Source organism: Plasmodium vivax, chromosome 12 (assembly GCF_000002415.2).
Source record: "Plasmodium vivax chromosome 12, whole genome shotgun sequence".
NCBI classification, from domain to species: domain Eukaryota; phylum Apicomplexa; class Aconoidasida; order Haemosporida; family Plasmodiidae; genus Plasmodium; species Plasmodium vivax.
In genome coordinates, this window is record NC_009917.1 from 1,941,735 (window position 1) to 1,967,301 (window position 25,567).

Consider the following 25,567-nt stretch of genomic DNA (forward strand, 5'->3'; position numbering starts at 1 on the left):
AATGTGCTACCAGGGTGTTGCTACGTGGACGAATGTACTTCTGTACTGTTAAGTTTATTACCTGCAGCTGCAGGAGGAAATCTGCCAGAATTATGGGCACTTCCGCTTGCACAAATGCACGCGAATTTGCATCTCTGCCCCGTATGTATGTTTCGTAACTATTTGTTTGCTTACATTTTCGCCTGATTTGCGTGCATGAGGAGTGGCGATCCATTCATTGTTGTGGACTTGGTTAAGTCAGCAGAGCGACGTGGGTAATTCGTTCCGCAAAATTGGCCAACTGGTGCGGTAAAATACGCTCACCAAGGGGGCTACATTTTTCTGTTTACACACAAAAGAGAATTTTTCTTTTGTGCATATATTTGCAATTTCCTCGCTTTGGAAAATAATAAAAAAATGGCGGTTTTAGTAAAGAACTACGAAGCGTCGCTAGTCGACATGGCCGTCCAGGATTTCATCAAACTGGGCATAGACGGAGTGTACACGACAATGAAAACGGTGGTATCGTTTGAATACATTTTCAACTTCACCTCACACATGAGAAACTTACATAAGTACTCCACCAACTTTCTGGAGTTACAAATAAATGACCATAACAAAGAGTGCGTCACGAACATTCTGCAAAATTTGACGATGGAAAATATTCGCAAAAGCAGCAGCGCAAGCATCAAAGCAGGATTCGAATTTTTAAATGCCTTAAATGATGACATAAAAAAAAAGCACTTCAGTGAAAATGTAAATTATATGGTTATGGTTACCATTACGTGGGATATACACGGAAATAGCGGCGTATCTCCAAATGAGCCGTTTTCCATTTTATGCTACATAAAATGCCTACCAAAACATGGTAGCCATGTGCAGATAGACATCATGTGTGGGGAGAGGAAGACGCCAAATATTAAATACTCAAATGTGTTTGATGTGCGAAATAAAATGCTAAAATTGAAAAGCGAAGATAGCCACGAAGTCGTTTTATATAACGAGAAGGAAGAAATTACCGAGGGATTGACTTGTAATTTTTTCTGCTTTTTTAATGATACTTTGTACACAGCAAATGATGAACTTGTTCTCAAGGGCACCATGCGAGAGCAAATAATACACATATGCGAAGAGGAGGGCGTGAAATTAAAAAAGGAAGCTATCAGCATACGTGACGTTGGACGCTTCGAATTCTGCTTCATTTGCTCCACAACTAGAAACATTATACCCGTTAAAAAAATTATTCTTTGTTCGGAAAATAAAGCGGAGTTTGAAAAGGACGTCCATCACCCCGTTTTGGTGAAGCTACAGCAGAAGCTGCGCGAAGCAGTTGAAAAGAAGAAGGAAAAGTATGAGGCGTACGTTAGTGCAGCACTCGGTGTGTGAGCTATGTACAAGCGGGTAGATGCGCCGCGCGCATGCCTGTTCTGTGCACATTTTTACGAACGCAGGAATTGTGTCATTTGTGGAGGCACTTTATTTTTTCGTGCAAATACTCGCCGTTTTTTTGTGCATCTATTGGCCGCTTCTTCCTGCAATATTTGCCGCTTTCCCGTGCATATATTCGCCGCTTTCCCGTGTATATATTTGCCGCATTCCCCCCCTTTGTGGCCACGTTCGAAGCATGGCTTCACATTTATGAGTTAAACATTTAGTACACATTTTATCCCCCTGTTCGCGGCGCGCAGGTTCGCTTCTGAATTTTTTTATCATTCTGAGAAGCGCCTGCGCTGATTTGATTTTGCCACACCAGTTGGCTGCGACAGGTGGGCGCTGCATATTTCACCAAGCTCATTTTACGCAGTTTGTTGGTTTTTTTTTTTTATCACTCCTTGGATTCACGCACATGTGACACAAACTGACTTGTTTGACGAAAAAGAAAAAAAAAAAAAGCAGCGAACTTGACACATCGCTATGACTTTCTTATACCCATTTTTACATTATACAATAATAAGCCAAGAAAACATATGCCTCAAAAAAAAACAGCACTGAAAAGGGACATGGTCGAATTGTGCGAGATGTGATCATCTTATGACTGTTTTCTTAAATGGCCCATTTCTACTTTTAGCAGCTCGCAAAGGTGTGGCACGAAAAGGCTCCCTTTTTTAATGCTTCGCAAGTGTACGCAGTTGGCCTTTCAAATTGCCCTTTCAATTTGCCCCTTCCGAAGGCTCCATTTCAACATCCCGAAGAATCGAAACATACGTGACAAGTTCCCGTTTGCAAACGCGTTCTTTGTCTGTGGTATTGTACGCATTTGTGTGCTTACATTTGCATGTGTAAGTATATGCAACATTTACGCTTCTTTTTTTTTTTTTTTTCCCTTTTCCATGTGTAATACACAAAATGAATTGCCCCTAACGTGTACGCAAAAGGAAGAAAACTTATTTTGGCCAACTTCTCCCAATTTGAAAGACCCCAAATTGTTAACTTGCCTCTGTTGGTGTTTTTGAAGACGCAGTTAAAGATTATCGAATTGGGATTATGCCATTTCGCGGGGAAACAAATTTATTGTCACTTGTGTAACGTATTTGTAAAAACATATATATATGCATGAATGTCATTATCTGCGTAAGTGACACCCCCCCCACACAGCCTTCCAACAACGTACCCTTCTTTTTATGCTGGCGAACGCACCATAATGTACACCCCCGTACGCCGCTTCAAGCGAGAGCAACTCCCACCCATACACCACACAGTTTATTGCCAGTTACCCCATGTCTACAATTATGTTTTGCAAAAAATTGTTCAAAAGTTTTAAAAAAAATAGCTCGCTCATCGTCTTCTTCGTAACGTTACTCTATTTTTTTTACACGTATGTGTCCTTGTTTTTGTTCGTGTTCAACAATGCCCTGTTCTACCTGTTTGTGAATATTACCCTGTTTTACCTATGTTTCCATTTTGTGGTGCGGGCCCTGACGTACCCCGGGAGCCTCTTCATATACTTCCACAAGGTGAGTCGAGTGGGGAAAGAGGGGAAAAGGAGGGGAAAAATAGGAAAAAAGGAGGGAATAAAGAGTAAAAAATGAGTAAAAAAAGAGGGAATAAAGAGTAAAAAATGAGTAAAAAAATAGGGAAAAAAGAGGAGTAAAAAGAGGGAATAAAGAGTAAAAAAGGACCCTTAAATGACTCACACACATGCAAACCCATTCCAAACGATTGAACAAACGGAACCCCCTCTTTTTCACCCCCCACGTGCAGACAAACTACGACAACAGAATAGAACTATGCAAGTTTTACATGAAAGAGTCGGTGAAGCTGTCACTGATTATAAGTGACATTCGAGCGAACGCCAAGGAAGCGATTCGGCAGGAAAGTACCCCCCGTGGAAATCTAAAAATTAAACTAGAGCAGCTCTTCTCAAATAGCAATAACAAAGATAACTACTTCAATTTTTTCAGCGGCCTGTATATATTTTACACGCTCTACATTAGCTATTACCTCTACATCAATTTGGAAGAAAATGTCGATTTCAGTGATGAGCAGTTACTTTTTTATTACTACTTGAAGCTCTTCATGATAAGAATAAACGAACTGAAGGTGTACATTCATCAGGAGGATATTATATACCCGGAAATCCTCACAGAAATAAAAATCCACAAAGACTTTAACGAAGCAGTGCACGAGTTCATACGTAGTAGGAACCCCTCCTATGAGAAATTCTGCGCGCCCACAACGGAAAGGGGGAAGGACTCAACATTTCAGAGAGCAAGATGGGGGTTCAATATTTGGAAGTATGTATTTAGTAGGAAGGGTGTGCAGGACTGCGGGGAAGCGGAGGAATATGCAAAATTGCTGCCCGAAAAGGCGCATGAGAATAATTCCAAAGGGGATAATGGCAATCGTGGTGGTCTGCCCCCCGGGAGGAATCCCCCCCAGGAGGAAGGAAAACTAGGGAACTTCTCTAAGGCAAAAAAAGGGGACACCATTTATGATGGCTCGAAAGATGGAGACAGTTCTAAGGACATCCCGCCCAATTACATCGACATAAATATCTTGAGCCTGTTTTACCATGAAAATTACGAAAAATCAATCACGCACGTTAACTATAGGGACTTCTTTATGCTCATAAACGGTGACGACTTCCTGCGACTGATAGACGAGTTGACGCATTTTTTAAACAAACTGGGGGAACTTTTCAAAGCGAACACACAGAGGGAAAACGTGCACTTGAGAAATATCCCCAAGTGTATTAATAACTATATAAAAAGACACATTGCGGGGACGATGGATTTGTTCAAGTACGAGCTGATTTTTAAGTACTACGGGAAACAGCAGTATTTGCAAGTCAACGGGGCGAAAATAGACTGCATGTTCATCCCCTGTAAGAGGTTTCTAAGTGATAAAATACAGTCGTATATCGATTTGAGGAAGGCGGAAAGGGAGCGCCCAACGAAGACACCCACCAATGGGCACGTCTTCCTAAACGCCTTCAACAACGACTTTTACAATTACCTTTATCAAGACGATTATTTGTACGGCATCCCCGTCGTGCTCTACTTCAACCCCAATGCTGCCTACTACGAACTGAATGCTTGCTATTCCGGGTCACTCAAATTTTACCTAGAAAATAATGTAAACGTTTTCGTGTATAACTATCGAGGGTACAGCAAATCTAGTGGTTACCCAAATTTGAATAGAAACAATCTGGACGCTTTAAAAATTGCGGAGTATCTTTTATCCAGGAAGGTCAAACATTTAGGGCTACATGGGACGTCCATTGGAGGCCCCCTCTGTTCCTACGTGTCCTACCATCTCTGCAACTTTAACCAAAAAAGTAATAACATGGAGTGTTTAGACAAGTTGTACAAAAATGAAATTCGCATCAAGATCACCTGCAAGCAGATAAACAAAACGGTCAAGTTGATGAGCAGGAGGAAGGACAAAATTTTGAACATCCTCCTCATCCCCATTAAGTATGTCGTCCTGCTGCTCCAGTTCATCGTGCTGTGCAAGTTGAAAATGTCCAACGTGCGCCTTCGGAGGAGGATCAACCTGAGGAGAAGCGGCGCGAGCGGCGCGAGCAGCAATAGCGGGGGAAGCGGCAATTGCAACCGTGGCAACCGTGGGGACGGGGGGGACGCCCGCCCGAGCATATCCTTCGTGTGCATCGACAAGTCCTTCTACAACTTCGAGGAAGTGGCCAGGTACATGGTGGGCGAGTACGCCTACAACGTCCTGCAGTTCACCTCCTACAAACTGGACATCACCAAATATTACCTCAATTCGAACGTCCCCAAAATTTTGATTTACGACAACAACGATGAGATAATTCACTACATGTCGAGTGTCGTCACGGGGGTGTCAAAGGAAATTTCAAAGCTGTACAAAAGTGGGGTAGGCAAGGCGGGGGGCAACACGGAAAGCACCGCGGATGGCAGCGTGGATGGCAGTGCGGAAAGTAGCCAAATTTTGCTACCCCTGCTGGGGGGAGGTTCTAATGAAGGCGCGTGCACACCGCAGACAGGGATGTATTCCGACTTGTACTCGAAGAAAAGGGCCCTCCCCGAGCTGCCTCTCCCTCAGAGGAAGCAGCCCCTGAATGGAAGTATTCTCGGCAGCCTGAGTGGGAAACCCCGCTTTACCGCCCAACTAATCATAGACGAAAGTGTGGACAAGTGCTGGTTCGAAAATAAAGTGAAAAAAATTGACATTGTCCTTTTTCTGCAGAGCTGGAAGGTGCTAAACGATTGCATTTTGTTTCTAAATAAATCCTCCACAACGAACAACGCCTTCATTTCGATAGGACTAGAGACGTATAAATCTATCATGTCTTTGTACAATTCGAAGGAGAACAACCTGGAAAAGCAAACGCACAATGCTATTTATTGCATCTATAATGATAATATGAGCTTTATGGATACCTTTAAGAAGGTAAACCCTAATTACGACGATTTCGGGATGGCAAAAATTGCGGGTAAAGATAGCCTTGTGAAGAAGCCAAATGTGTGTGATGCGCTCCGAGAAAATGAGGACTTCAAATTGGAAATGGAAAAGCTGAACAAGATGTTGAAAGATCTGTACATGTCAAAGAGGAAGGAAGTGGAAAAGGTGCACTTCACGTATAGCGGATTTTTCCTCAAAAATGATTACCTATATAATTATATTAATACGAAGAATAAGAACAAGGAGGAACCTGCCTTTAACATAGAAGAGGTGGAAATCGTTAGCTTCTTAAACCAGTTTAGTGATTCTTTAACCGAAATTTCGAACGCGATCAATTACAATTTGAATTCTTGTGGGCAGTTATTAGCAGAATTGGATGAAGTTGCGGAAAATGAAAAAGTAAATTTTTTCAAATCTTTCATTTTTAGAATGAAGGTGTACGGTTCCTACCCCTCTCAGTGTTTTACCTCCTCAGATGAGGAGCAATACTGTAATTCCATTCATCAGCTCCCGTTTATTTTATCCGAGTGTTGCGACCAGGGGGGGTTGGATCTTCACGGGAAGGGTAGAAACAACCCCTACGATTTGAACCATACCCGAGATGACGAACCGCTCTTCGATGGGGAGTACCCCAACAGCGACTCGGAGGATGCATATTTCATGCAGAGCGATTCTGAAAAGAGGACCACCAAAGTTACAGGGGAGCAAAACAAAGACACTCCTCACTTCAGTCACACTTTTGCAGGGGACTACAACTGTGGTATGTTTCCCCCCTACGTGGTGGTAAAAAGGTCCATGTTTTTGCACGACTTGGTTGTATGCTTGGATTGGTTTAAGAGGGGTGCTTCGGTTGGTTCATCCTCGAGCGTTTTTTACCAGCTGGATGAGGACACCTACTTAGTGAACCCCACACAACTGCTGCACTCCCTGAAGGCGAAAAAGCAGAAGGAGCAGAGCAGCCAGAAAAATAACGCGACGCGCCCAAACAGTGGCAACTTTCTGGACATATTTTCCAGCGACATCGGGGTAGACATAAGCAGTGAGGATTTTTCGAAGGAGCTGGAAAAGTACGTAAGCTGGATGCGCCTGAACAACCGAATGAGCTTATGCAAAATATTGCTTTCCCTAAAAAGCGAATTGCGAAAAATGAAAAGCTACACTGAGAGCTTAGTGTATGAATATAGCACCATTAACCAAGGCACCAACATTCACTTTATCATTTTCCTAATCTACCGCATACTCATTTTTAAGAAGCTACTAACCCATACTTATATAATTTACACATTTTGGGAACGGTTGAGCACTTCCTTGGATGTGAAATTGAATGATGGTGAGGAGGCTGGACGAACTGTGGACCTTCTAACTTTGGAGCCCATATCTCACTTTGACGTTTTCTACAGGGGCGCCTATAAGGTGTACTCCCCCAAGTAAGGAGCTGCGTACTCAACGGGGGTTCCTCCCCACCGCAGCGAGGGGTCGCCGTGCGCGATATCACACCCACTCCAGTTGCGCTATATTTGCGCTTTATATGTGGCCCATTTGCGCTCCATTTTCCCCCCTTTTGCAGAATTTTGGGATGCCCCCTGATGGTGAACTGCGGACATAACGGCACGCTAACCAAGGAGGACCTCGGCTTTTTCAGCACCTGTTTGAATTACTACCTCAAGGAGTACACATGAATTGGGTTAGCAAAAAAAAAAAGGGTTGACTACGCAAAAATGCCCATTTGTGGAGAACTTATGGGCAAAAAAAAAGGGGAATAAACATTATGGGAATTGAAAGCAGAGAAGCGATGCGCAACAAGTGAAACTGGTTTAGTTGTATGTTTGTCTCCCCAGAGCTTCTTGGCAGAAATCTCTACAAAGTGCTTTCCCCCGTCAGTAGCTGTAATCATTCCACTGTGGTGATATGAAAAACACGAAGGAAACTATCCCTACGGTGGACCCGATGGTGGCAAAGAGAATGGCATTTTTGTACTTACACCTTTCGCTGCTGAACAATCTTTTCGTTTTGGCAACACGTGCGTGGCTGCGATCTGCGAATGGGGAAAGGGCATAGGGATAGGTGCAACTTTGCCCTAGGCGGTAACGCGCCCGAGGGTGCAAGGCGCGTATCTTTAATTTAACAAGTGTTGAGGGGAGGCCACGTGTGTGCGTAATGGTTCGAGTGGATGTGAGCACAGACGTTGACGCCCAGGTCCACGCTCACACCCGCGATGCTTGCATGCCTTCGTGGCCGTGTGCCCCTATTCTCTCTTCATCTTACCGTTTGTTTTTATGTCATACTCCTTAAAATAAACATAATGCTCCCTTTTGTTAATTTTATCATTTGCGTAAATGTTTTGTATTTTTATGTTGCTTAATATAGACGTCTGGTTTCTGTTGCCATTTTTCTTCTTCAATACTCTTCTGAATTCTCTCGCGAACGAACTTATCTTTTCCATTTTTCTTCACTTTTTAAGATGAGCAGAAGTTGTTTTTTCTTCTTTGTTCAATTAGGGGAGGAGGGCAGCGCAGCCTCGAAGAAAAGGCTGCTACGCCCCAGGGGGGAAAATAGCCCTGCAGAAATGTGCAGCTTCTTTGCCGCGAAGAAAGGCGAAACGTTTGTGGTGAAGTTCATGGGAGGGATTATTCCCAAATCGTTTTTTTTTTTTTTTTTTTTTTTTTCCTTTCCTGCTTTTCCGCACTTCAGCTTCGCTCCCCACCCTGTTGGCCTACAAATTATCCGCTTTCCATTTTTCAAATTTGGCCTTTTGTCTTTCTATATCTTTCAATACGCCCTCGTACCTCCTCCTGTAATCCGAATACTTTGTCGTCTTCACGTAGTAGTAAATTCCAAAGCTTAAAGCGCAAGATGAGAGTAGCATATATTTCCCCGAACGTTTTTTCATAATATCTCTAGGCGGTGGAGGTGAATTCGGTCAGCACGCTGGTTGTGTAGGGGCCTGGGTGCCCTTCAGATGTTCTGTTCCTACGTGGATGTGCTTTTATCTCCTCGTTGTAGCTTATTCGAAGGGGCAGTGTTAAGAAGTGGTGTACCCATTTGGAGGAAGTAGAAAAGAAGGAAAAAAGAAGGGAAAAAAGAAAGAAAAAAAGGGCTCTGTAAAATAACGGGACAAATGATTGGCCTTTGTTTTTTTCGAGAGCGGTTTTGCCTTGGCATCCGCAGGAGCACACTACGAGGCATTCGCCGCTGGGTTATTTAACTTTTGTTTTGCCATAGCGTTTCACGCGATATTTTGTTGCCACACTATGTGTTATTTTATTTTTTTTTTTTCCCATTTGCACTTCCTTTTGAGGCAATTCCACCTGATGTAATTTTCCCCCTGTGATACGCAAGCGGCACGCGGAGCAGTTTGAAACGTCCCAAAATGAGAAAATGTTGAAAAAAAAAAAAATCCTCAAAAGGGTCAACCTTTAGTCAACATTGTGCACAGAGATGACCAGCTCATCACGTAGATGAGTAAGTGTCACCTTCACCTCCTTTGCAATCCCGAGCATGTTGAAGGGGATAAACTGGAACTGCAAATGAGGGGCGCTTCTCCTTTTTGCGCCCTTTGGAGTGGGGGCCCCAAAAGAGATTAAAGCTTTGTCTGCGTTGTTACGCCTCTTTTAGTTGCCTTTTTCGCGTCTGCCTGGAGGACTCAGCATAAATAATGTGGTGGATGTCCCACCCTTCCCCTTTCTCCGTCTCCACACTTTGCATGGTGAGAAGAAAACAAGCCGTTTCAAACTGCTTAAAGGGGGAGGAAAAAACTCGAGTGTAAGCTTTTTCTTTTCTTTTCTTAAACCTTAAAGTTACATATTAAGGGGTGTAATAAGTTGCTAATTCTTGCAGGTTCAAAAAAAAAAAAAAAAAAAACTTTAACAAAATGGTTAAGTTACATACGTTACAACATCAAAGGGTAAGGACTACATATGGTATAGGAATCAAATCTTAGAATGGTACAAAACGGAAAAAAAAAAAAATTGAATATACAGAGGGGGTGGGTCCCTCGCCATTGTACATTGGTCAGCATTTTCACTGGGCCATACAGGCGGTGAGCTGGGAAATGCTTCAGTTCGGAAAAGCATCACCACCTCGTCTACCATAAAAAAGGAGCTCGTCCCTGCTACGCCAACAAAAAGGACGCCACTTCTTGCGTACGGAGGTTGCTGACGGGGTCTCCACGCTACACTGGAACGGTGTGTGGGGGTGGCCTTACAAAATGGGGTAGAAAACTTCGACACCGATTCCGCAAAACACGTTATCTCCCTCCTTATTTCGACTAATTCTCATAAATCCGTTTTCTCCCCAAAATTTGCTCCACGAATTTTTAATAATCCAATAGTACTGAATACCATCATCGGCCTTTGATGGGTATGATAGCGCTCCCTTCTTCGTAACTCCAGAGGCATCATCATAAGCGTTCTTTTCTTGAAATATTTTGCTGCTCTGCACTTGGCCATAGCCAACAAGAAGAACGGAGTGGTTTAATTCTTCTGTGCAAGTGCCATTGAATATTCCTCCGCCGTAAAAGGAGAAATCGTCCGTTACCCCGACATTGACGGACACAGGACCTACTTCATTTAGAGCACGTATCAATTCGTTTTCTTTCACCCCACCAACAGAGGAGAGAGTAACTTTATTCTTACATCTATAGTTTAGGCAAAATAAATTATCCATCGCTTTATATTTATAGTCGTCCCCCATGCAAATTCCATTTTCGATGGCATAAATGAAAGAATAAAATGGGTGTCCTCCATCACATCCGAAATTTAGCTTAGAACAATCTACAACTTCTTGCTCACTCAAAGTTAAAATGGTCTTGTTATGCTCCTTGGCGTACATGCATTCAACATTTCCTACACTGGCAAAGGCCCAGCACGAGCCGCATAGCCCTTGGTCCTTGGGTTCATGCACAATTCCTTTTTCTCTATAGTCTAAAATTTCTGGCACGTCGGCAAGAAGGTTAGCGCCGCTGCTGCTAGTCACTACATTTTTGCCCTTTCCGTTATTCATGGAACTGAACGGCACTACATATTTCTTCTTCAGGTGATCCGGGATGGGTAGCAACTTTCTAAAATAGCTCTCGAAATCTTTCTTCGAATAGTCGCTAAACTGGTTTACCTTCATTTTGTACATTTGATTCGTTTCATTATGCTTCTTAATTTTGAGATAATTCATTTTGAAGTTTTTATATTTCTCCATCTGCTCGTTGATGTCTTTATAGCTTCTTTTATACTTGTTCATGAAGTTGAAAAATTTCGAGGCATATTTCAGGTTGACGAATAGGCCTTCTATCTGCGCCACACTCACCTCTTCCTCGTCGTCACTATCATCTTGGTTGGCGCTGACTCGTTTGTAATTAAAACTTGGCACACTTATATTGATAACTTCTTTCCCTTCTTCATTATTACCATTTGGGTCTTCTCTCTTCTTCTTCCTTTCATTTATTTTTTTTTTCAAAAGTTCCCTCAACATTTTGGCTAGCTGTTCTTTGTTGTCCTCACTCATGTCCGCCACAATTTCGTTGTACTGCTTCATCAATTTGATGTGCTTTCCCGCGTCTGCAATTTTTACCTTTTGATCCTCTTCATTTGGTAAGGCGGCATCTGCTGGTTTTTCCACATCATCACCAGTTGGATCTCTATTCCCGTGGGGGTAATTTGAAAAGATAAATCTCAGCGTTTCTATTTCAGCCTTGTTGAGGATTTCTCCATCACCAGGGGTGGAAGAGAGACCCTTCAGGCTGCCGCTCTGGTTATGGCTGCCACTCTGGGTAAGGCTCCCATCACTGTTCGACATGGCAGTGAGGCATATCAACACCACACCGCACATTGCAAATGTCAGAATTGCGTACATGCATATCTTCAGAATTTTCCTACTGCTCTTTTTGGAGAGCATTTGGTTTCTGTTCAGGGCCTCCAGGCTGGACTTGGTCAGGTTCATGATTTTGATATCCTGCGCCATTTTGCATAAGGGGTGGTTAGCGGGGGATAAACAGGGGAGAAGCGGCGTTAAGAGGCTCCCAAAAGGAAAAAGCCTACGGTACACGTAAAAGCGGCTGGATCGTGCGCAAGAGAGGCGTAACCTACAGGCAGTGCGTACACTTGCGCTTCACCACCCACCGTGCAAACAGCCACGCAGTGAATCAGTCAACCAATCGGTCAGCCAGCCAACAAACCAATCAGTCGGTCGCCCCAATTGACACTCCCACTTGGCCGCTTTTATCAAATGCTCCCACGCAGCACAGGACAAAGCAGCCACCGCGCTATCCTATTGGTACGTAAAAACTGGTCAATAATACAAAACGGATGAGCATGCAAAAAAGGGGTGAGGGAAAAAATGCTATACGGATGAGAGCAACTCAAACGAACACTCTCACTTGATTATGTAACTTTATTCTTCTCCTTTAAAAAGAAAAAAAAGAAAAAACATAGGAACAGTGGAACTGATGGCACGGAAGCTACCGTACGTTTCGTATCACCACGGCGATTGGGCAGTCGCATATGTTTCTCATCGAAAGTTCCATTCACTAACGATTGTCGTTATGGCTGGAATTGAGTTTTACGTTACTGCCTTTTGTTGTAAGAAGGGAGTGAAAAGAAGTGAAAATAAGTGAATAAAGATAACAGGAAAAGAAACGAAAAGAAATAAAAATAAAACAAAAAGGAAGCAAAAATGAAACAAAAATGAAAACAAAAATAATGGCAAAAACGAACGGGAAAAATTAAAAAGTTGCAATGAAGCGCTACTGGCAAAAATGAAAAACAACACGTGCGCAGAGCTTGAAAAAAAAAAAAAAAAAAAAAATATATATATATATATATATATATACATACATATATGCTGCCTGAAATTCTCCCTTTATATATAAAATAGGTTAAAATCGAAGCTCCTTCGCCCCTCCCCCCGAGGAACGCAGTGGCTGCACGTATCGAGACGCTTAGCGATACGTAAAAAAAAAAAGGAAAAAAAAAAGTCACGTTGAAGACGAGCTTGGCAAAAACGGGGCGCGCGTTGTACCTGTTCCGACTTGCCACATTTCGAGGGAGAGGGGAAGGAAAATGATCTCTTGTGCACATGACGAGGATTAAATCGCCCCGTGGTGTGTCGCTCCAAAAAGGGGAAAAACTCACGTGAGCACATGCGGACATGCCTACGTGCGGGTAAAAGCATGTAGACCGACGCGCACGTCAAACGGGCATGCTAATATGCATTTCAGCGTGGCTCCCAAAGCGCATGCCCAACGCTCATGTCAATCTGCATCTCGACGTACTTTCCAAAGCGCATATTTAGTGCCCATATCAACGCACATATGCTTGTGCCTATGTCAGCACACATATGTTTGAGCACATGTCGATACGAATGTGCTTAATGCGCATGTTCCCGTCCGTCCTCCACGTGATGAGGAAAAAAAAAAGGACAAAACGGATGAACGTCAGCACCGCCGCACCGGCATATCCCCACCATGCCGCCACCACATCGCCACCACACCGCTGTGCATTTAAGCGTTACAAAACTTTGGCAAGTCGCCACTCCATGTGCAGCGCAAAAATAAAGGGCGAGTCTTTCCAAGTTTAATATATTTATTTTTTTTTTCAATTTTACATGCGCACTGCGTTAATGGGGGAAAAGCAAACATGTCGTTTTGTTGAATGATGTAATTTGTGCACATCATTTTTATGAGCAGCGAAAAAAAAGAAAAAAAAAAATCTTTAAAAGGCTACAAAAAAAAAAAAATTGTCACATAAAATTTAATAAAATAAAATATTGTCAAATGCAACTGCCTTTTTGCAGCTTCCCCGCATTTTCTACATGCAGGGGAAGCTTACACTTTTGTTACCAAACAAGGGAAAAAAAAGAAAAAAAAACGGAGCAAAATGGAGCGAAACGGAGCAAAATGGAGCGAAACGGAGCAAAATGGAGCGAAACGAAGCGAAACAAAACGAAACGAAATAACATTAAAACTGCTAACAAAGAAGCTGCCAACACGAACGAATCGACGTGGCTATATAACATTTATGTAGGACGCAGTGTGCCAACTGAGGGGGGCAAAATGGATGGCAAACAGGCAGGTGCCGGGAAAAATATGCACACAGTGTATATGCGTGCCTGACCTGCGCTGCGGTTATGTTACCTTTCGGTGCACAAAGAAATTACTCAAAACGAAACAAATTGACAAAAAAAAATTAAATTAAAACGAAAATGAACCAAACGATGCAAAATGAAGCATGGCAAAGTGAAGCATGGCAAAATAAGCACATGGCAAAATAAGCACATGGCAAAGGAGAAGGAACGAAGAATGGCGCAAACCAACGTGGGGGGAAATGATGGCATACCATCGTAAAACATAAGGTGGCTTGCGAAAAAGGGCATCTCCCACCAAAGCTACCGCTATGCTGCGGCACGCCGAACACGTCATATTTCTGGTCAGCTCTTTCAAAAGTGCTTCAACACTTCGTCATGCACAGAGGGTCAAATTTCTTATGCCGTTTTGCCTGCCACACACACTCCATGCGGGGGGTGGCAAAAATGAGTGCGTCACCCGAGTGTGGCTCACAAATTTATAAACGGAAACAAACCAAAGGGTATGATGGGGCAGCTTAAAAAAATGACGTGCAAAATATGCTTGTAATAATTCGACTTCCGGTAATTCTGTAGCTTCTCAAAGGACTGATAATACATGTATATATTTAAATATTCGTAGACGAAATCGGTTTGGTTATTTAAATGAAAGGGGTAGCCACTTGGAAGGGTATTTTGCTCACCCGAGATGTTCATATCGCCCCCTGGGCCACTACCCTCATGTGACCCTTTCCTCTTCATAATGAAGTAGTCCCTTTTCTTGTAGTGCTCATTCAGCAGAGACAAAATGCTGATAACTTTCAGGTACTTTTTTTTTAAAAAATAATATCGAGCATATAGAATGTTAACCTTCCTATCGTTGAAATAAATTTTGCTTATTAGGGACACGTAAATTTTAATGTTTTTCACGAGTCGGTATTTTTTCTGTCTTTTCTGGGCACTCTCATAGTCCACGCGAAACGAGTTGAACAGTTTCTCCTCGTCGGCGTAAAGCTTATTCATGCTCTTTCTGCTCGCTTTGTTCGCTCTGCTCGTTCTGCTCGTTCTGCCAGTTTTGTTATTTGCGTCTGCTTTGTTGGACGTGGAACATCTCGCGCCGTTGCCTGTGTTCTCTTTTGGTGCGTTCTCTTTTGGCGCGTTCCTTTGGGGGGGTTCCTTTTTTTCTCCCTTAGCGGCGCCCTCATCAGCACCCTTAGCGGCACCCTCATCAGCAACTTCATCAGCACCCTCCGGTGCGTACGCCTTCTCGGCCTTCCTCCTGAGGGGCCAGAATTTCCCCCGCAGTTCCTTCCCATCCCTTGTATGAAAAGGCAACTTAAAATCACTTTCACCAAATCGATCACTAAAGTAGATGTGGTTATTCTCCACTTTAACTTTCGGGTGCTCACACAGCTTCATTCTACCATTGTGCAATTCGTATTCGTTTTCGAAAAAGAGTATTTTACTATATAAATTTTTTTTAAAGGGCAAAGATGTTTTCCCCTTTCTGTTGCCCTTCCTTTTTTTACCCATTTCTCCAAAGGGGGACATTCTCATTTGTGGCAAGCGGTACCCACTGCTTCCTCTTCTGCTTAGGAGAAAACTGTCAGAATATCTTTTCCTCGGTTTGCATTTAGCATAGAGATAAAACAAGTACAAGCATTTCAGGCACATGAACTGGTGAGTCAAATTGTAAAAGAAATTTGTATTTTCGTAATTGTAATAATTACTGTCATTATTTACACTTAGGTAAAATTTTATATAAGAGTCTATAATGTTGAGGAGGTAAATAATAAGCTTCGCATTAACCCTAAGGTATATCAGAATTTCTCCCATACTGATCCAGGTGATGGCTTCAAGGTACACATTTTTCAGGCTAATTTTCCTCATCCCCTTGGCTGTGCTGGCAGTCAAAGGGGTGGTATTTCTCACATCATTGATGCTGCTCCGCAAGTTGAGGGTTCCAAAATTGTTACAATTTCCGCCATTCACTTGGCCTCCACTAACCAGGTAGCTCCCACCAAGCATACTACTTCCGCCAACCACCCCGCATCTGTTCCTCTCCGAAAAGTAGTAATTCTTGCTGTACAATTTGTCGCTCCCCTTCGCGTAGCTAAAGAAGCAGTTAGAGTTGTTAATCCCCCCATTTGGGAGGTACCCACTATCGCTCTGTTCATGCAATTCGCACTTAATCTTACCCACATCAACAGAGGACATAATTTTATTCAAACAGAAATATATATACATGTGCGAGTTTTTTTTTTCCTGCATTTTCTGAAGGATATATTTGTATAATATTAACAGTATGGGCATAACGCAGGGTAACAAGTTCACTTTGCTAATGTCAATGTATTCGCTCCTTTTTAAGTTATTTTTTAGTTCCTTAGGGTAGGCATCACACACAGGTGGGGGGTGCACAAAACTTGCGTTTCTCTCTTCGTTGTTGGCATCTTCGTCTGCCTTATCCTTTTCGCTGACATTTGCCTCCTCGGGGTGTGCCCTATCAGCGTGATGAGATTCTCCCAACTGTTCATCATCCGCCAGGCCACCACCATGCGTTGCGACAGTGTGTGGCCCGTCACCAGGGCCACTCTTCGTGACGGCGGAAGAAGCAACCTTGTTGGTTCTACCCCCCCTTCTGGACTCAACCCTCAACGAGTTGCTCTTCTTTTGCAAAATCTTTAGCGAAATCTGAATTCTGTCAATTTCTTCCTTAATGCTATTGGTTAGAAGTCGGTTCCCTTCGTCCTTCCCCTTGGCCAAGTTGGTACCCTTGCTAAGATTAAGTGAAACGTTGGGAAAGCTCACCCTCCATTTTGAAACCCCCCAGGAATCGCTATTTCTGGCGGTTTCATCAGTGTAACTAATATCGTCACTACCTCCGTTGTCCATCTCGTCCGTGTCGAATATTGCGTCGTACAGTTGGCTAAGATAGGCATCTCCCTTTTTTTCTTCGCGTAAAAAATTGAAATGGTCCGTAGGGCGGGGGCTTTCACTTGGGCTTGATTGGACGTCACACGGTTGAGAGGCCTTTTGCAGAAGCAGCTGTTTCAGCTGGGCACTTGGGAAGGTCCTCTTCTTTCCCTTCTTACTCTTCTCACTCTTCTCACCCTTCTTATCCTTCTTCTCTTCTGTTTCTTTCTCCCAGCAAAATAAAATATCATACATTACGAAGAAGTTAATTAGGTAGTACACATAGAGGTAAAAAAAAAAAAAGTTGTTTGGGAAGTAGTTGATGGCTTTCGTGAGGACTAAAAAGCAGTCGTTGTTGGGCGATTTGGCTCGGAGTCCCTCACCGGTGTGGGGGCGGTATGAAGTACTTCCTCTTCTTCCCACTCCTGTACAGTGTATGCTCAGCTTATCATGCGCGCTGCTCTCCACCGCGGGGGCTCTCCCAGTAGGGGTATTCACCTCCCCCAGTTGAGGACCCACCGGGTGCTCACCATGCTCCGTTTTGTTCTTATCATGGCTGCCACTTGGGTCGTCACCTTTCCCATTAGACTCCCTTTCGGATGGGACTTCACTTGGGTTTTCCTTCAAACTGTCAGCGGCCCTTTTACTGACCGAATCGTTGCAATTTATAAAATTCCCCAAGTTGCAAAGGTCGTCCATATAGCCTCCTCCTGCACCTGCCGTTTGCTCATCCTCTGCATCAAACAGGTTGTTCGGGTTAGTAATGGCGCTATAAAAGTTGGGGGCATTTCGCCTCAGCTGGTTAATTAGCCCTTTGTACTGTTCACTGTAGCTGTGTAGAATGCCCGCGTGGTTAATAAGTGCAAGTGCGTCATGTTTGCTGCCATGACCTTTATTTTTTTCACTTTTACGTTGCATTAAATAACCCTTATGTGTGTTACCTTTGTTGGGTTTCCCCCCCCTGTGTGGGGAAGGTACCTCCATTTTGGAGTACCTCGAACTGGTGACTACTATATATAGCAAAAAGAAGGGGAAGGCGTACACATTGTGGCAGTTTTGCAATAGAAAATTTTTACATATATAAATACACTTGGTAATTTTTAACTTGTATAGATAGATAACGCCAAGGTAGTAGTAACTCAGCAGGTGGTTGGGATCCACGCTGATGCTCTTTTTCATGTACTTGTAACTCAAGTTGAGCACTTCCGTATAATCATTTTTTAGCAAATTATTTACATTTATTTTTTTTCCAACCAAATCGTCCTCGTAAATGAGATTTATTTCTTTCACATTGTCATAGTAGTAATTAGTGTTCAGCTGCTTCAGTAGAGAGATGCCTATAATGTAGAAAAGTTTGCTGCTTCTCAGTTTGTTTAGGTCCAGGCTGGGGACAAACCTAGGCCAGTCTCCACCCTCCGGGGTGGTTAACGCGTCGTTCGGCTCGCATTTGACCTCCTTCCCCATTTTGTGAAGCCAATTCGAGTGCAGATCATTTTCACTGTGACAGCTTTCCTGGTTAGCATTAAGCGAGTTGTCCTTTCCATCACGCCTTGTGCTATTCTCCCCCGCATGGTTAAGTAGCTCCCCACATTTTCGATTCCTCTCATCCGTTGGTTTGTTTCCTCCCTGGGAGGTGTTCCCACTTTGGAAGTGCAAATTTTCTTCGCTTCTTACCCTTCTGAGGAGGGAGTCCACCTGGGGAACGTCACTCGAATGTTTATTTTTACTCCTGTGTAGGCCACTCCTCGGCTTCGCCCCGTCAGTGTCTTCCTCAACAGATTCACTCGTCCCTTCGCTGGCTAACCCCGGTAGGGTACCTCTCCTTCCCCTGCTAAGTCTCAAATCCAAGACGACATTACACTTGTGTGCATTTTTCAAAAAGAAGAAGAGGTACCTTAGCGAATTCTGCACACATATATGCGCGCTGGTGAGGTGGTTAAAATTTACCTTTAGCTCAAAAAATATATCGAAGAAAATGGAAAATCGGAAGGACTTTATATCCCCCAGTTTGTCATAGAAGGTGAGTAAAGACGAAGGGGAGTTATTTCTACCCTGTGCGGCATTCATATCATTGATGTAGTTGGTGCTGTACGTGTTGATTATGTAATCATCGTAGTGAATGTCTTCATCTTTCATGTAGAAGAAGGAGTGGCCATTTGGGGTAGAATTTTCTGGTTGATCTGCGAAAAAGGTACTCTTCCCCCTTTCGGGGAATTCCACGTGTGCTTTACCCCCTTGGTAAGATGGACCAACTGACTTTTCGCACACCGCTGGAGATTTCTTCATACGAAAAAAATGGCTGCGTGCATACTGGTTCATCAACTTACAGTGCACATGGTTAATATACCTCAGCATTGAAACGACCAAATGGTAATTCGAGTACAAAAAGTTTAGTAGCGCTATTCGTTGGTAGAGGGAAAATATCAAGTAGGTATTAAAGCGGGTGTAAAAAGCGAGAGCCACAATTTTTTCATATTTTTTTATGAGGAAATATTTGTCCTTGCTATGAAATTTTTTCTTTAATTCGTAGGTATCAATTTGGTAATACTCATTGTGGAGGAAGACCTTTTCAATGAGATTCTTCGCATCGAAGGTTATCCCCTTTTTGCTGCTCCTGATTTGTTCTACTGCTTCTTTCTTGTTGTACAGCGCAATGTAGTAGTTGCCATCATCCACCTGGTGGCCATATTTAGTGCTTTTCCTCCTCTTCAGCTCGGTGGAGTGCGTTTTGCTGAACAGGGCGTCATTCCATTTTTCCCTCCTCTCATTGAACAGGGAATATTTCTGTATGTATGCCGTTTCGTTTTTGATATTACTTAGGGTATTTTTTCGATAGAGGATTTTCCTACTCCTGGTTTCTTCAGAATCGGAAGATTTTTCTTTTTTTTTTTTATTTGAAAAGTTGAACAAGTTGGCTTTATTTACTTTGAAGAGGTTGTAAATGCTCGTGGATATGTCCTGCTTGCCATTTTTGAGCAGCCTCTTCCGCTTGCCCACTCGATTTTGCGCGCTTCTACGACTTTGTTTTGGGGTTTTCCTTTTGTAGTTCCAGTCAGCACCATCTGCAGCTTTGGCATTGTCTCCGCTTGCATCATCAGCACTGGCGCCATCGCCACTGGTGCGCTCACACAGGAGGTGTATATTTTCCTGCCTAAACCTTTCAATCAGGGTGAACTTCCCCTCGCCCAGATTCTTGTAGCCTTTCACGTAAGCAAAGTAATAATGAGAATTGACGAAGGGCAAAAAAATGAGAGACAGCATTTCAGTAATTAAGAAGAGGAAATAAATGTGTTCATATTTTTCCACATTAATTTTGATGTGATAATTGATGAAATTTTTCTTATACGTATCTCTCAGCAAATTTATAACTTTTGAATTGTATTTTTTTTTTTTATTGTTTATTAGGATAATGGAAGCCATTGGGTGGAGGGCCTCCTCTTTCTTATGCTCTCTAGCTATTTTGTACTCTTCCCCTTTTTTTGACAATTTCTTGGCACTTTTCGTCTTGCACTTATCATTCATATCCTTTTTCATGTTCACCTGGATGGTAGTTTTTTCCCCAAACATGGAGTTGTACATCATTTTGTTGTTATCTTTTTTTTTATTTTTATTTAGGTACCTCTCCTTTAGGTACTTCTTGTAGCAAGATATTTCGTTGCCAATGTCTTTCTTCGAGTGGCAAAGGAAATTGAACAAATTGTACCTCAGCTTTTGCTTCTTCTTCAACACATTTACAAAATTGAAGTACTCGCTTATGTCCTTCTTGTGCATGTTCATGTAAATATACTCGTCAAAGATGTACAGGAAGAGGAAGTTATAAATCAGTATTTTCAGCTCGTTGTTGGGGAAGTTGAAAAAATTCCTGAGCGAGTAGTTTTTCAGTTTGTCCCCCCCATCAGGGTCGTAGTGGTGATCCGTGTGATCGCAGTGGTCATGGTGATGACCATGGTGAGCGGGGTGACCAGCATGCGATTCGTCCAAGCTTCTATTCTTTCCGAACAAATTTTTGTTAATTTTTTTCTTAAAAATCGTTTCAATAAATTTGTCGTTCCTTCTCTCCCTGTGCGGGGCAGCCAGTTTGTCTTTCCTGTCCGCCTCACCACAAGGTGTGAATCTCGTTTTTTTCGAGCCTCCATTATACGTATTGTCAAATGCCCACTCGTTTTTCCCACCCACGCTGATGGAAAAGCGGTCGTTCAAGTTACCCGCCAAGGTGACACTTTTGATGATAGGCCCCGACTTGCTTGAAGGGACATCCGCGTTGTACCTCTTACTATCGCTAAACAGCTCGTGCGACGAGATGGTGTGGCTATATGGGCAGTTATTCACTTGTGGAGGGTCCCCACAATGGGGAAGCGGTATACGCACACCCTCCTTGGCATTACCATTTTCACAATCTGCGAAGCTGTTCAATGTTTCGTATACGTTTCCTGTCTTTTGTTCCTTCCTCTCCACGTGGTTGCAATCACTCGTTAGGTAGCTACTGAGCATATGGATTCCCAACTGCTCGCTCGTACCCATGGGGAAGTCAAAATTCGGGGAACTTCCACCAGGTGAGTTGTCGCTCAGGTGTAGGTTCTCCCTTACGCAGTTCCCGTTCACTGGTGAATCTCCCTCGTTTTTCTCCCTTGCTAACTCGTACTGCGCAGCAGTTGTGTGAGGGCATACTGGGTATCCCCCCAACTGCAGCTGCCGCTCCTCCAAGTTGATCAACGAATGTAAGATGCTCTCTTTCCCATTTTCGCTCCGTACGATCATCCTGTATTGGTGAATTAGTTCCGCGCGGTTCCAGCTGTTAAGTCTGCCAAGCATCTGCCGTTCATTCCTGCCCTGGACCTTTCGAGACGCATTTTTATAAAGATTAAAATAAATTTTGAAAAATACCGACTTTAGGCAAAAGTCATTCGTTAGGTAATTCTCACTAGGGTGAAATAAATTTACCCCATTGTCCAAAAAAATAATTCTCTTCAGTACGTAGAAGTTCTTCTCATACGTAAACAAGTTACAGTCATAAGACTTGACAATTTGGTCCATGTAAAGATGGTAAATCAGATTCTTTAAGTTATAATTATTTTGGTGAAAAATATATTTGGTTTCTACGTGGCTTATTAAATTAAGGTAAATTGAAATGTGCCTTTTGATTCCGTTGAAAATGTACTTGTAGTTAAAGCATATGGCATTTTTTATGATATTCCCCACGACGATGTCGTTAATATAATTCAGGTGTGGAGAGTTGAACGAGTTATTTAGGAAGGAATAATTTCGATACTTGGGGTGCGACTTATCCCCCTGCCAGTCCGCCACGAAGTAAAAGTTGCTGTTGTTTCGCAGCTGCCTCTGGAAGTGGTTAAACGCGTGCACCACCAGCTCGTCGTACATGCTGCACATGCCGTAGTTGTCATGCCGATCGAGGTCGTCCTCGCCGTCCTCACCGTCCTTATTGCCACCTTTCGCCTCGCCTTTCCTTATGCTCTCCTTTCCGCCTTCCCGCGCTGCGTCCGCCGCGTCCACCGCGCCGCTTCCCTCGAGGCCCCTGCTGCGATCCAACTGGCCAAACCCGGCGGGGCAGAAGTCGCCCCCCTCACTATTCTCCCGCTTGTCGCTCTCCATGGTCCCCACGTCGGACGTCGCAACCGCCATGGTCTTCACTTTCTTATGTTTCTTCATTTTTTTTTTTTTTTTTTCCTTCTTTTCCTTCTTTTCTTTTTTCTTTTTCGCGCTTCCCTCCTTCAAATCTTTGGGATGCTCTGCATACGAAGCGTCGGAATTCTCTTTCCCCTTCACATTAAACGAGTTGAGCTTATTCATCTCGTGATTTAAATCAAAGGACTTCCACTTTCTCTGGTAGCTCTCAAAGATGTAGTAAAAATACAGGTACACATTTTTATATATGTAAGTCGAAATGCTCAACAGGTTCAGCTTGCTGTACAGGAGCGCCATCACCAGAATGCCCTCTACAATGTTTATCTGTTTAAAGTAGGAAAAATAAATCAACACGTCAAAAAAGTAGTTGTAAAAATAGTACTTCTTATCCTTCAATTGGATCAAATTCTTCAGGATCTTTTCCTTTTTATAAATATTCTTTTTCTCATTGTATTCGATATTCATAATACTTCTTAATCTCTTTATTCTGCAGATTTTATCTTCCAAGGGGATATTCTTCACAACATCTGTTAGCCCTTCTAGCGTCGTCTCTTTGTGTTTTATTTTTAGGAATAGCAAATATTCATCTATGGTTATGTATTCCCTTTTTTTTTTTTTTTTTTTTATGTGTTTCTTTCTCTTTTGATATGTATAATTTTGTCTTCTACATGTGTGGTGAAAGTGGATGCTTCGTTTCTTGGCGGAGGGGTCTTCCTCCTTCGTCTCGGCAGCATCTCCGTGGGTATCTCCCCGAGGTGTGTGTTCCCCATTAGCCCCGCTGCTACGATGTTCCCTGGAATCAATTTTGTCTGCACCATTCGCTTCTATGCTATCTTTCACTGAGGGGGGTTGTATTTCCCCTCCGTTCGGTTGAGACAACCCGTTTGAGGGCTCCACAGGCAAGCTATCACACGCGGCGGGCCAATCACCTCCACGCAGAGAGGAATTCTTCCTTTTGCTCTTCCTAATTGCAATGGTGGTGCTTCCCGTAGAGCGCTCCTTAAAGGAGTCATCCTGTTTGTTCTTCCTCCCAGTGGATATAAATTTGTTCTTAATTTTGGTGCTAATTCCGTTACTTGGTAGAGCTAGACTATCTTTATTTGCCTTCTTTTTGTGAGCGCCCTTTTCTGCCTTCTCCTCATTGCCCTTAGAAAAGATGGACGACGCCTTCTTCTCATACAGCAGAGTGTCGTAATAGTTATATATCTTATTTTTCAGTTGCGACGAAATTAGGGTAGTTATCCTCAATTTCCTTTTTTCGCTTTCGGAGCAGTATTTATTAATTTGCCTAAACTTCCTCTTCAGGTAAATATACTCAAAGAATTTAATTCTGGCATTTGGGAAATCTTTCAAATGGATATACGAAATGATTACTGGGATGTAAAGGTAATAAAGGACAGAGCTAATGTCAATATATTTTATGTTCTTCTTGTTAATTTCGTATTTCAATTTTTTGTTATTGCTGAATAGGTAAATATCAAAGTAGCTGAAGGAAGGCAGGGCTATCTCACTGCTGTCAATGACTTTGTCCAATTTATCATAATCACTTTTTTTCAAATTATAAAAAAAGTTAATAACTTCATATTTTTTTTCTTCATTGGAATTGTCTTCGTTTGTAAATTTATTATCGTTTAGTAGTAATCCTATTCTTTCATTGTTTCTCCCTTTTTTATTTCTCGTCAGGGTGCTCTCCTTCATGTAATTGTTATCCCCATATATAAGTCTCTTCCCCTTTTTATTTAGGTATAATATTTTTATAATTTTGGAGTATCTAAAGGTGTAATTAAAAATTTTGTTTTTATTTAAGAAGCTATTGCTGTATATGATAAATACATTTTTAAAAGGCTCAAAATTGTCTATCACTTCTTTGTACTTGTGGTAGTTTAGCAGTCTATTGTTGTGCCGAATGTACTTCCTCAGTATGGCTCTCAGCTTATGTCGATCGTATTTTTTTAAATTTTCATTGATCACGTTTTTGTCCAGGGCTGTGTCTTTACCTTCTGCCTTCAGCTCCCCTCTGATGGTGTCATACAGGAGCATTTTCATCATTTTCGCGCGCGCTGGGACGTGCTGCTGCGTTCGGCGCCGTTCGCTCGCTTCGACTGGGCATTATTGGTCATCAGGTCACTCCGTTAGGCGGTTACTCCCTTTGGCGGTTACTCCCTTTGGCGGTCGCTCCGTCTGGCGGCCGCTTGATCATTTATTTTTTTTTTTTGCGTTTTCTCTTGACTTTCGATTTAGGCTACCCCCAATATGGCATACCCGTTTAGGCCCCTCCAATTTTGTTTCCCACTTTTTGGTCTCCCAATTTTGTTGCCCACTTTGGTCTCCCCAATTTGGTTGCCCCCCCTTCGTTACGCTTACCTTTCGCTGCTTCTCCCCGGTTTACTTCCTCCCCCTTTCTGGCATGATTGCACACAAACACACGCCTTAATGTTTTCCTCTTAAACTGGATGCGCTTTCAAGTTTGAACTTTCCCCTTCAGGAACTTGAATAATTGTTTCATCGTTTTCCAGGTTTGTCGCCTTTTCGTTACACTCTCTCAATTCGTCTGCTAGCAATTGCAATTGAAATTGAAATTTACATTTTTGTGATATTTTTTTTTTTTTTGCTCATTTTTTTTCTTCCAATTTTTGGGAATTTTTTTTATTTTCACTGGGGAAGGAGAAGCGAGTGTTTCATCAGAACTGTGGCATTCCGTTTACGTGTTTTTCGTCGCTTAGGGAAAGCGACCTCAGATCGTACGCGCGTGTTATGCGTACAGCATACGCGCAAACTTGTATTGTGCGTTCTGCGCCGGTGTATGCCATGTGCGTTTGTATGTATGTATATATATATATGCATATATATACACTCTTAACGAAACACACGCGTTTACATGCAAATGGGAAGAACTGACGCGCATGTTTTTTTTTCTTCGCGCCAGGCAGGGACTGATGAAAAATTGAAAAGCGTGGGTCCCCTTCTTTTCGCAATTCTCTGCGGTATGTAATTTTACTGGCATGACTGACTTTTTTTTTTTTTTTTTCTTTTAAAATTAGAGAAAAAAATAACGTGTTTATTTTTTCGCGCAGAGGATGTGTGCCCCCTTTTTTGT

General features: G+C 42.7%; 6 protein-coding genes across 6 annotated transcripts, besides 31 other annotated features; 2 read left to right on the top strand and 4 right to left on the bottom strand.

Moving 5' to 3' along the window:
• Positions 1-396: 396 nt before the first annotated feature.
• PVX_117545 (hypothetical protein, conserved) lies at positions 397-1,733 on the top strand (the record flags this gene model as incomplete). Its single annotated transcript, XM_001615753.1, has 1 exon — positions 397-1,733. The coding sequence occupies one exon, from the start codon at positions 397-399 to the stop codon at positions 1,363-1,365; it is 969 nt and encodes a 322-aa protein (XP_001615803.1). The 3' UTR covers positions 1,366-1,733.
• Positions 881-905: a microsatellite.
• Positions 1,413-1,444: a microsatellite.
• A 1,168-nt stretch (positions 1,734-2,901) lies between the features above and the next one.
• Positions 2,902-2,965: a microsatellite.
• A 118-nt stretch (positions 2,966-3,083) lies between these two features.
• Positions 3,084-3,187: a microsatellite.
• On the top strand, positions 3,118-7,544 carry PVX_117550 (hypothetical protein, conserved; the record flags this gene model as incomplete). Its single annotated transcript, XM_001615754.1, has 2 exons — positions 3,118-7,292; positions 7,433-7,544. The coding sequence occupies 2 exons, from the start codon at positions 3,118-3,120 to the stop codon at positions 7,542-7,544; spliced, it is 4,287 nt and encodes a 1,428-aa protein (XP_001615804.1).
• Positions 3,364-3,461: a microsatellite.
• Positions 3,697-3,884: a microsatellite.
• Positions 3,916-4,098: a microsatellite.
• Positions 3,982-4,137: a microsatellite.
• Positions 4,680-4,763: a microsatellite.
• Positions 4,800-4,829: a microsatellite.
• Positions 5,127-5,160: a microsatellite.
• Positions 5,275-5,378: a microsatellite.
• Positions 5,399-5,489: a microsatellite.
• Positions 5,709-5,804: a microsatellite.
• Positions 5,886-5,952: a microsatellite.
• Positions 6,048-6,109: a microsatellite.
• Positions 7,102-7,128: a microsatellite.
• Positions 7,545-7,742: 198 nt separating the features above from the next.
• On the bottom strand, positions 7,743-8,308 carry PVX_117555 (hypothetical protein, conserved; the record flags this gene model as incomplete). Its single annotated transcript, XM_001615755.1, has 2 exons — positions 7,743-7,900; positions 8,131-8,308. 2 exons carry the CDS (start codon positions 8,306-8,308, stop codon positions 7,743-7,745), a joined length of 336 nt encoding a protein of 111 aa, XP_001615805.1.
• Positions 8,272-8,294: a microsatellite.
• A 100-nt stretch (positions 8,309-8,408) lies between the features above and the next one.
• Positions 8,409-8,428: a microsatellite.
• Positions 8,429-8,578: 150 nt separating this feature from the next.
• PVX_117560 (hypothetical protein, conserved) lies at positions 8,579-8,755 on the bottom strand (the record flags this gene model as incomplete). The annotated part of the gene is made up of 1 exon (XM_001615756.1): positions 8,579-8,755. One exon carries the CDS (start codon positions 8,753-8,755, stop codon positions 8,579-8,581), a length of 177 nt encoding a protein of 58 aa, XP_001615806.1.
• Positions 8,756-8,766: 11 nt separating this feature from the next.
• Positions 8,767-8,792: a microsatellite.
• A 409-nt stretch (positions 8,793-9,201) lies between these two features.
• Positions 9,202-9,245: a microsatellite.
• Positions 9,246-9,651: 406 nt separating this feature from the next.
• PVX_117565 (cysteine proteinase precursor) lies at positions 9,652-12,134 on the bottom strand. The gene has a single exon (XM_001615757.1). The coding sequence runs from the start codon at positions 11,815-11,817 to the stop codon at positions 10,066-10,068; it is 1,752 nt and encodes a 583-aa protein (XP_001615807.1). The 5' UTR covers positions 11,818-12,134; the 3' UTR covers positions 9,652-10,065.
• Positions 10,012-10,032: a microsatellite.
• Positions 10,851-10,900: a microsatellite.
• Positions 12,135-12,805: 671 nt separating the features above from the next.
• Positions 12,806-12,838: a microsatellite.
• A 1,568-nt stretch (positions 12,839-14,406) lies between these two features.
• Positions 14,407-25,200, bottom strand: PVX_117570 (hypothetical protein, conserved; the record flags this gene model as incomplete). Its single annotated transcript, XM_001615758.1, has 1 exon — positions 14,407-25,200. The coding sequence occupies exon 1, from the start codon at positions 24,517-24,519 to the stop codon at positions 14,407-14,409; it is 10,113 nt and encodes a 3,370-aa protein (XP_001615808.1). The 5' UTR covers positions 24,520-25,200.
• Positions 15,665-15,689: a microsatellite.
• Positions 17,743-17,768: a microsatellite.
• Positions 18,258-18,284: a microsatellite.
• Positions 18,427-18,450: a microsatellite.
• Positions 21,785-21,848: a microsatellite.
• Positions 22,547-22,644: a microsatellite.
• Positions 22,706-22,740: a microsatellite.
• Positions 25,201-25,567: the final 367 nt, after the last annotated feature.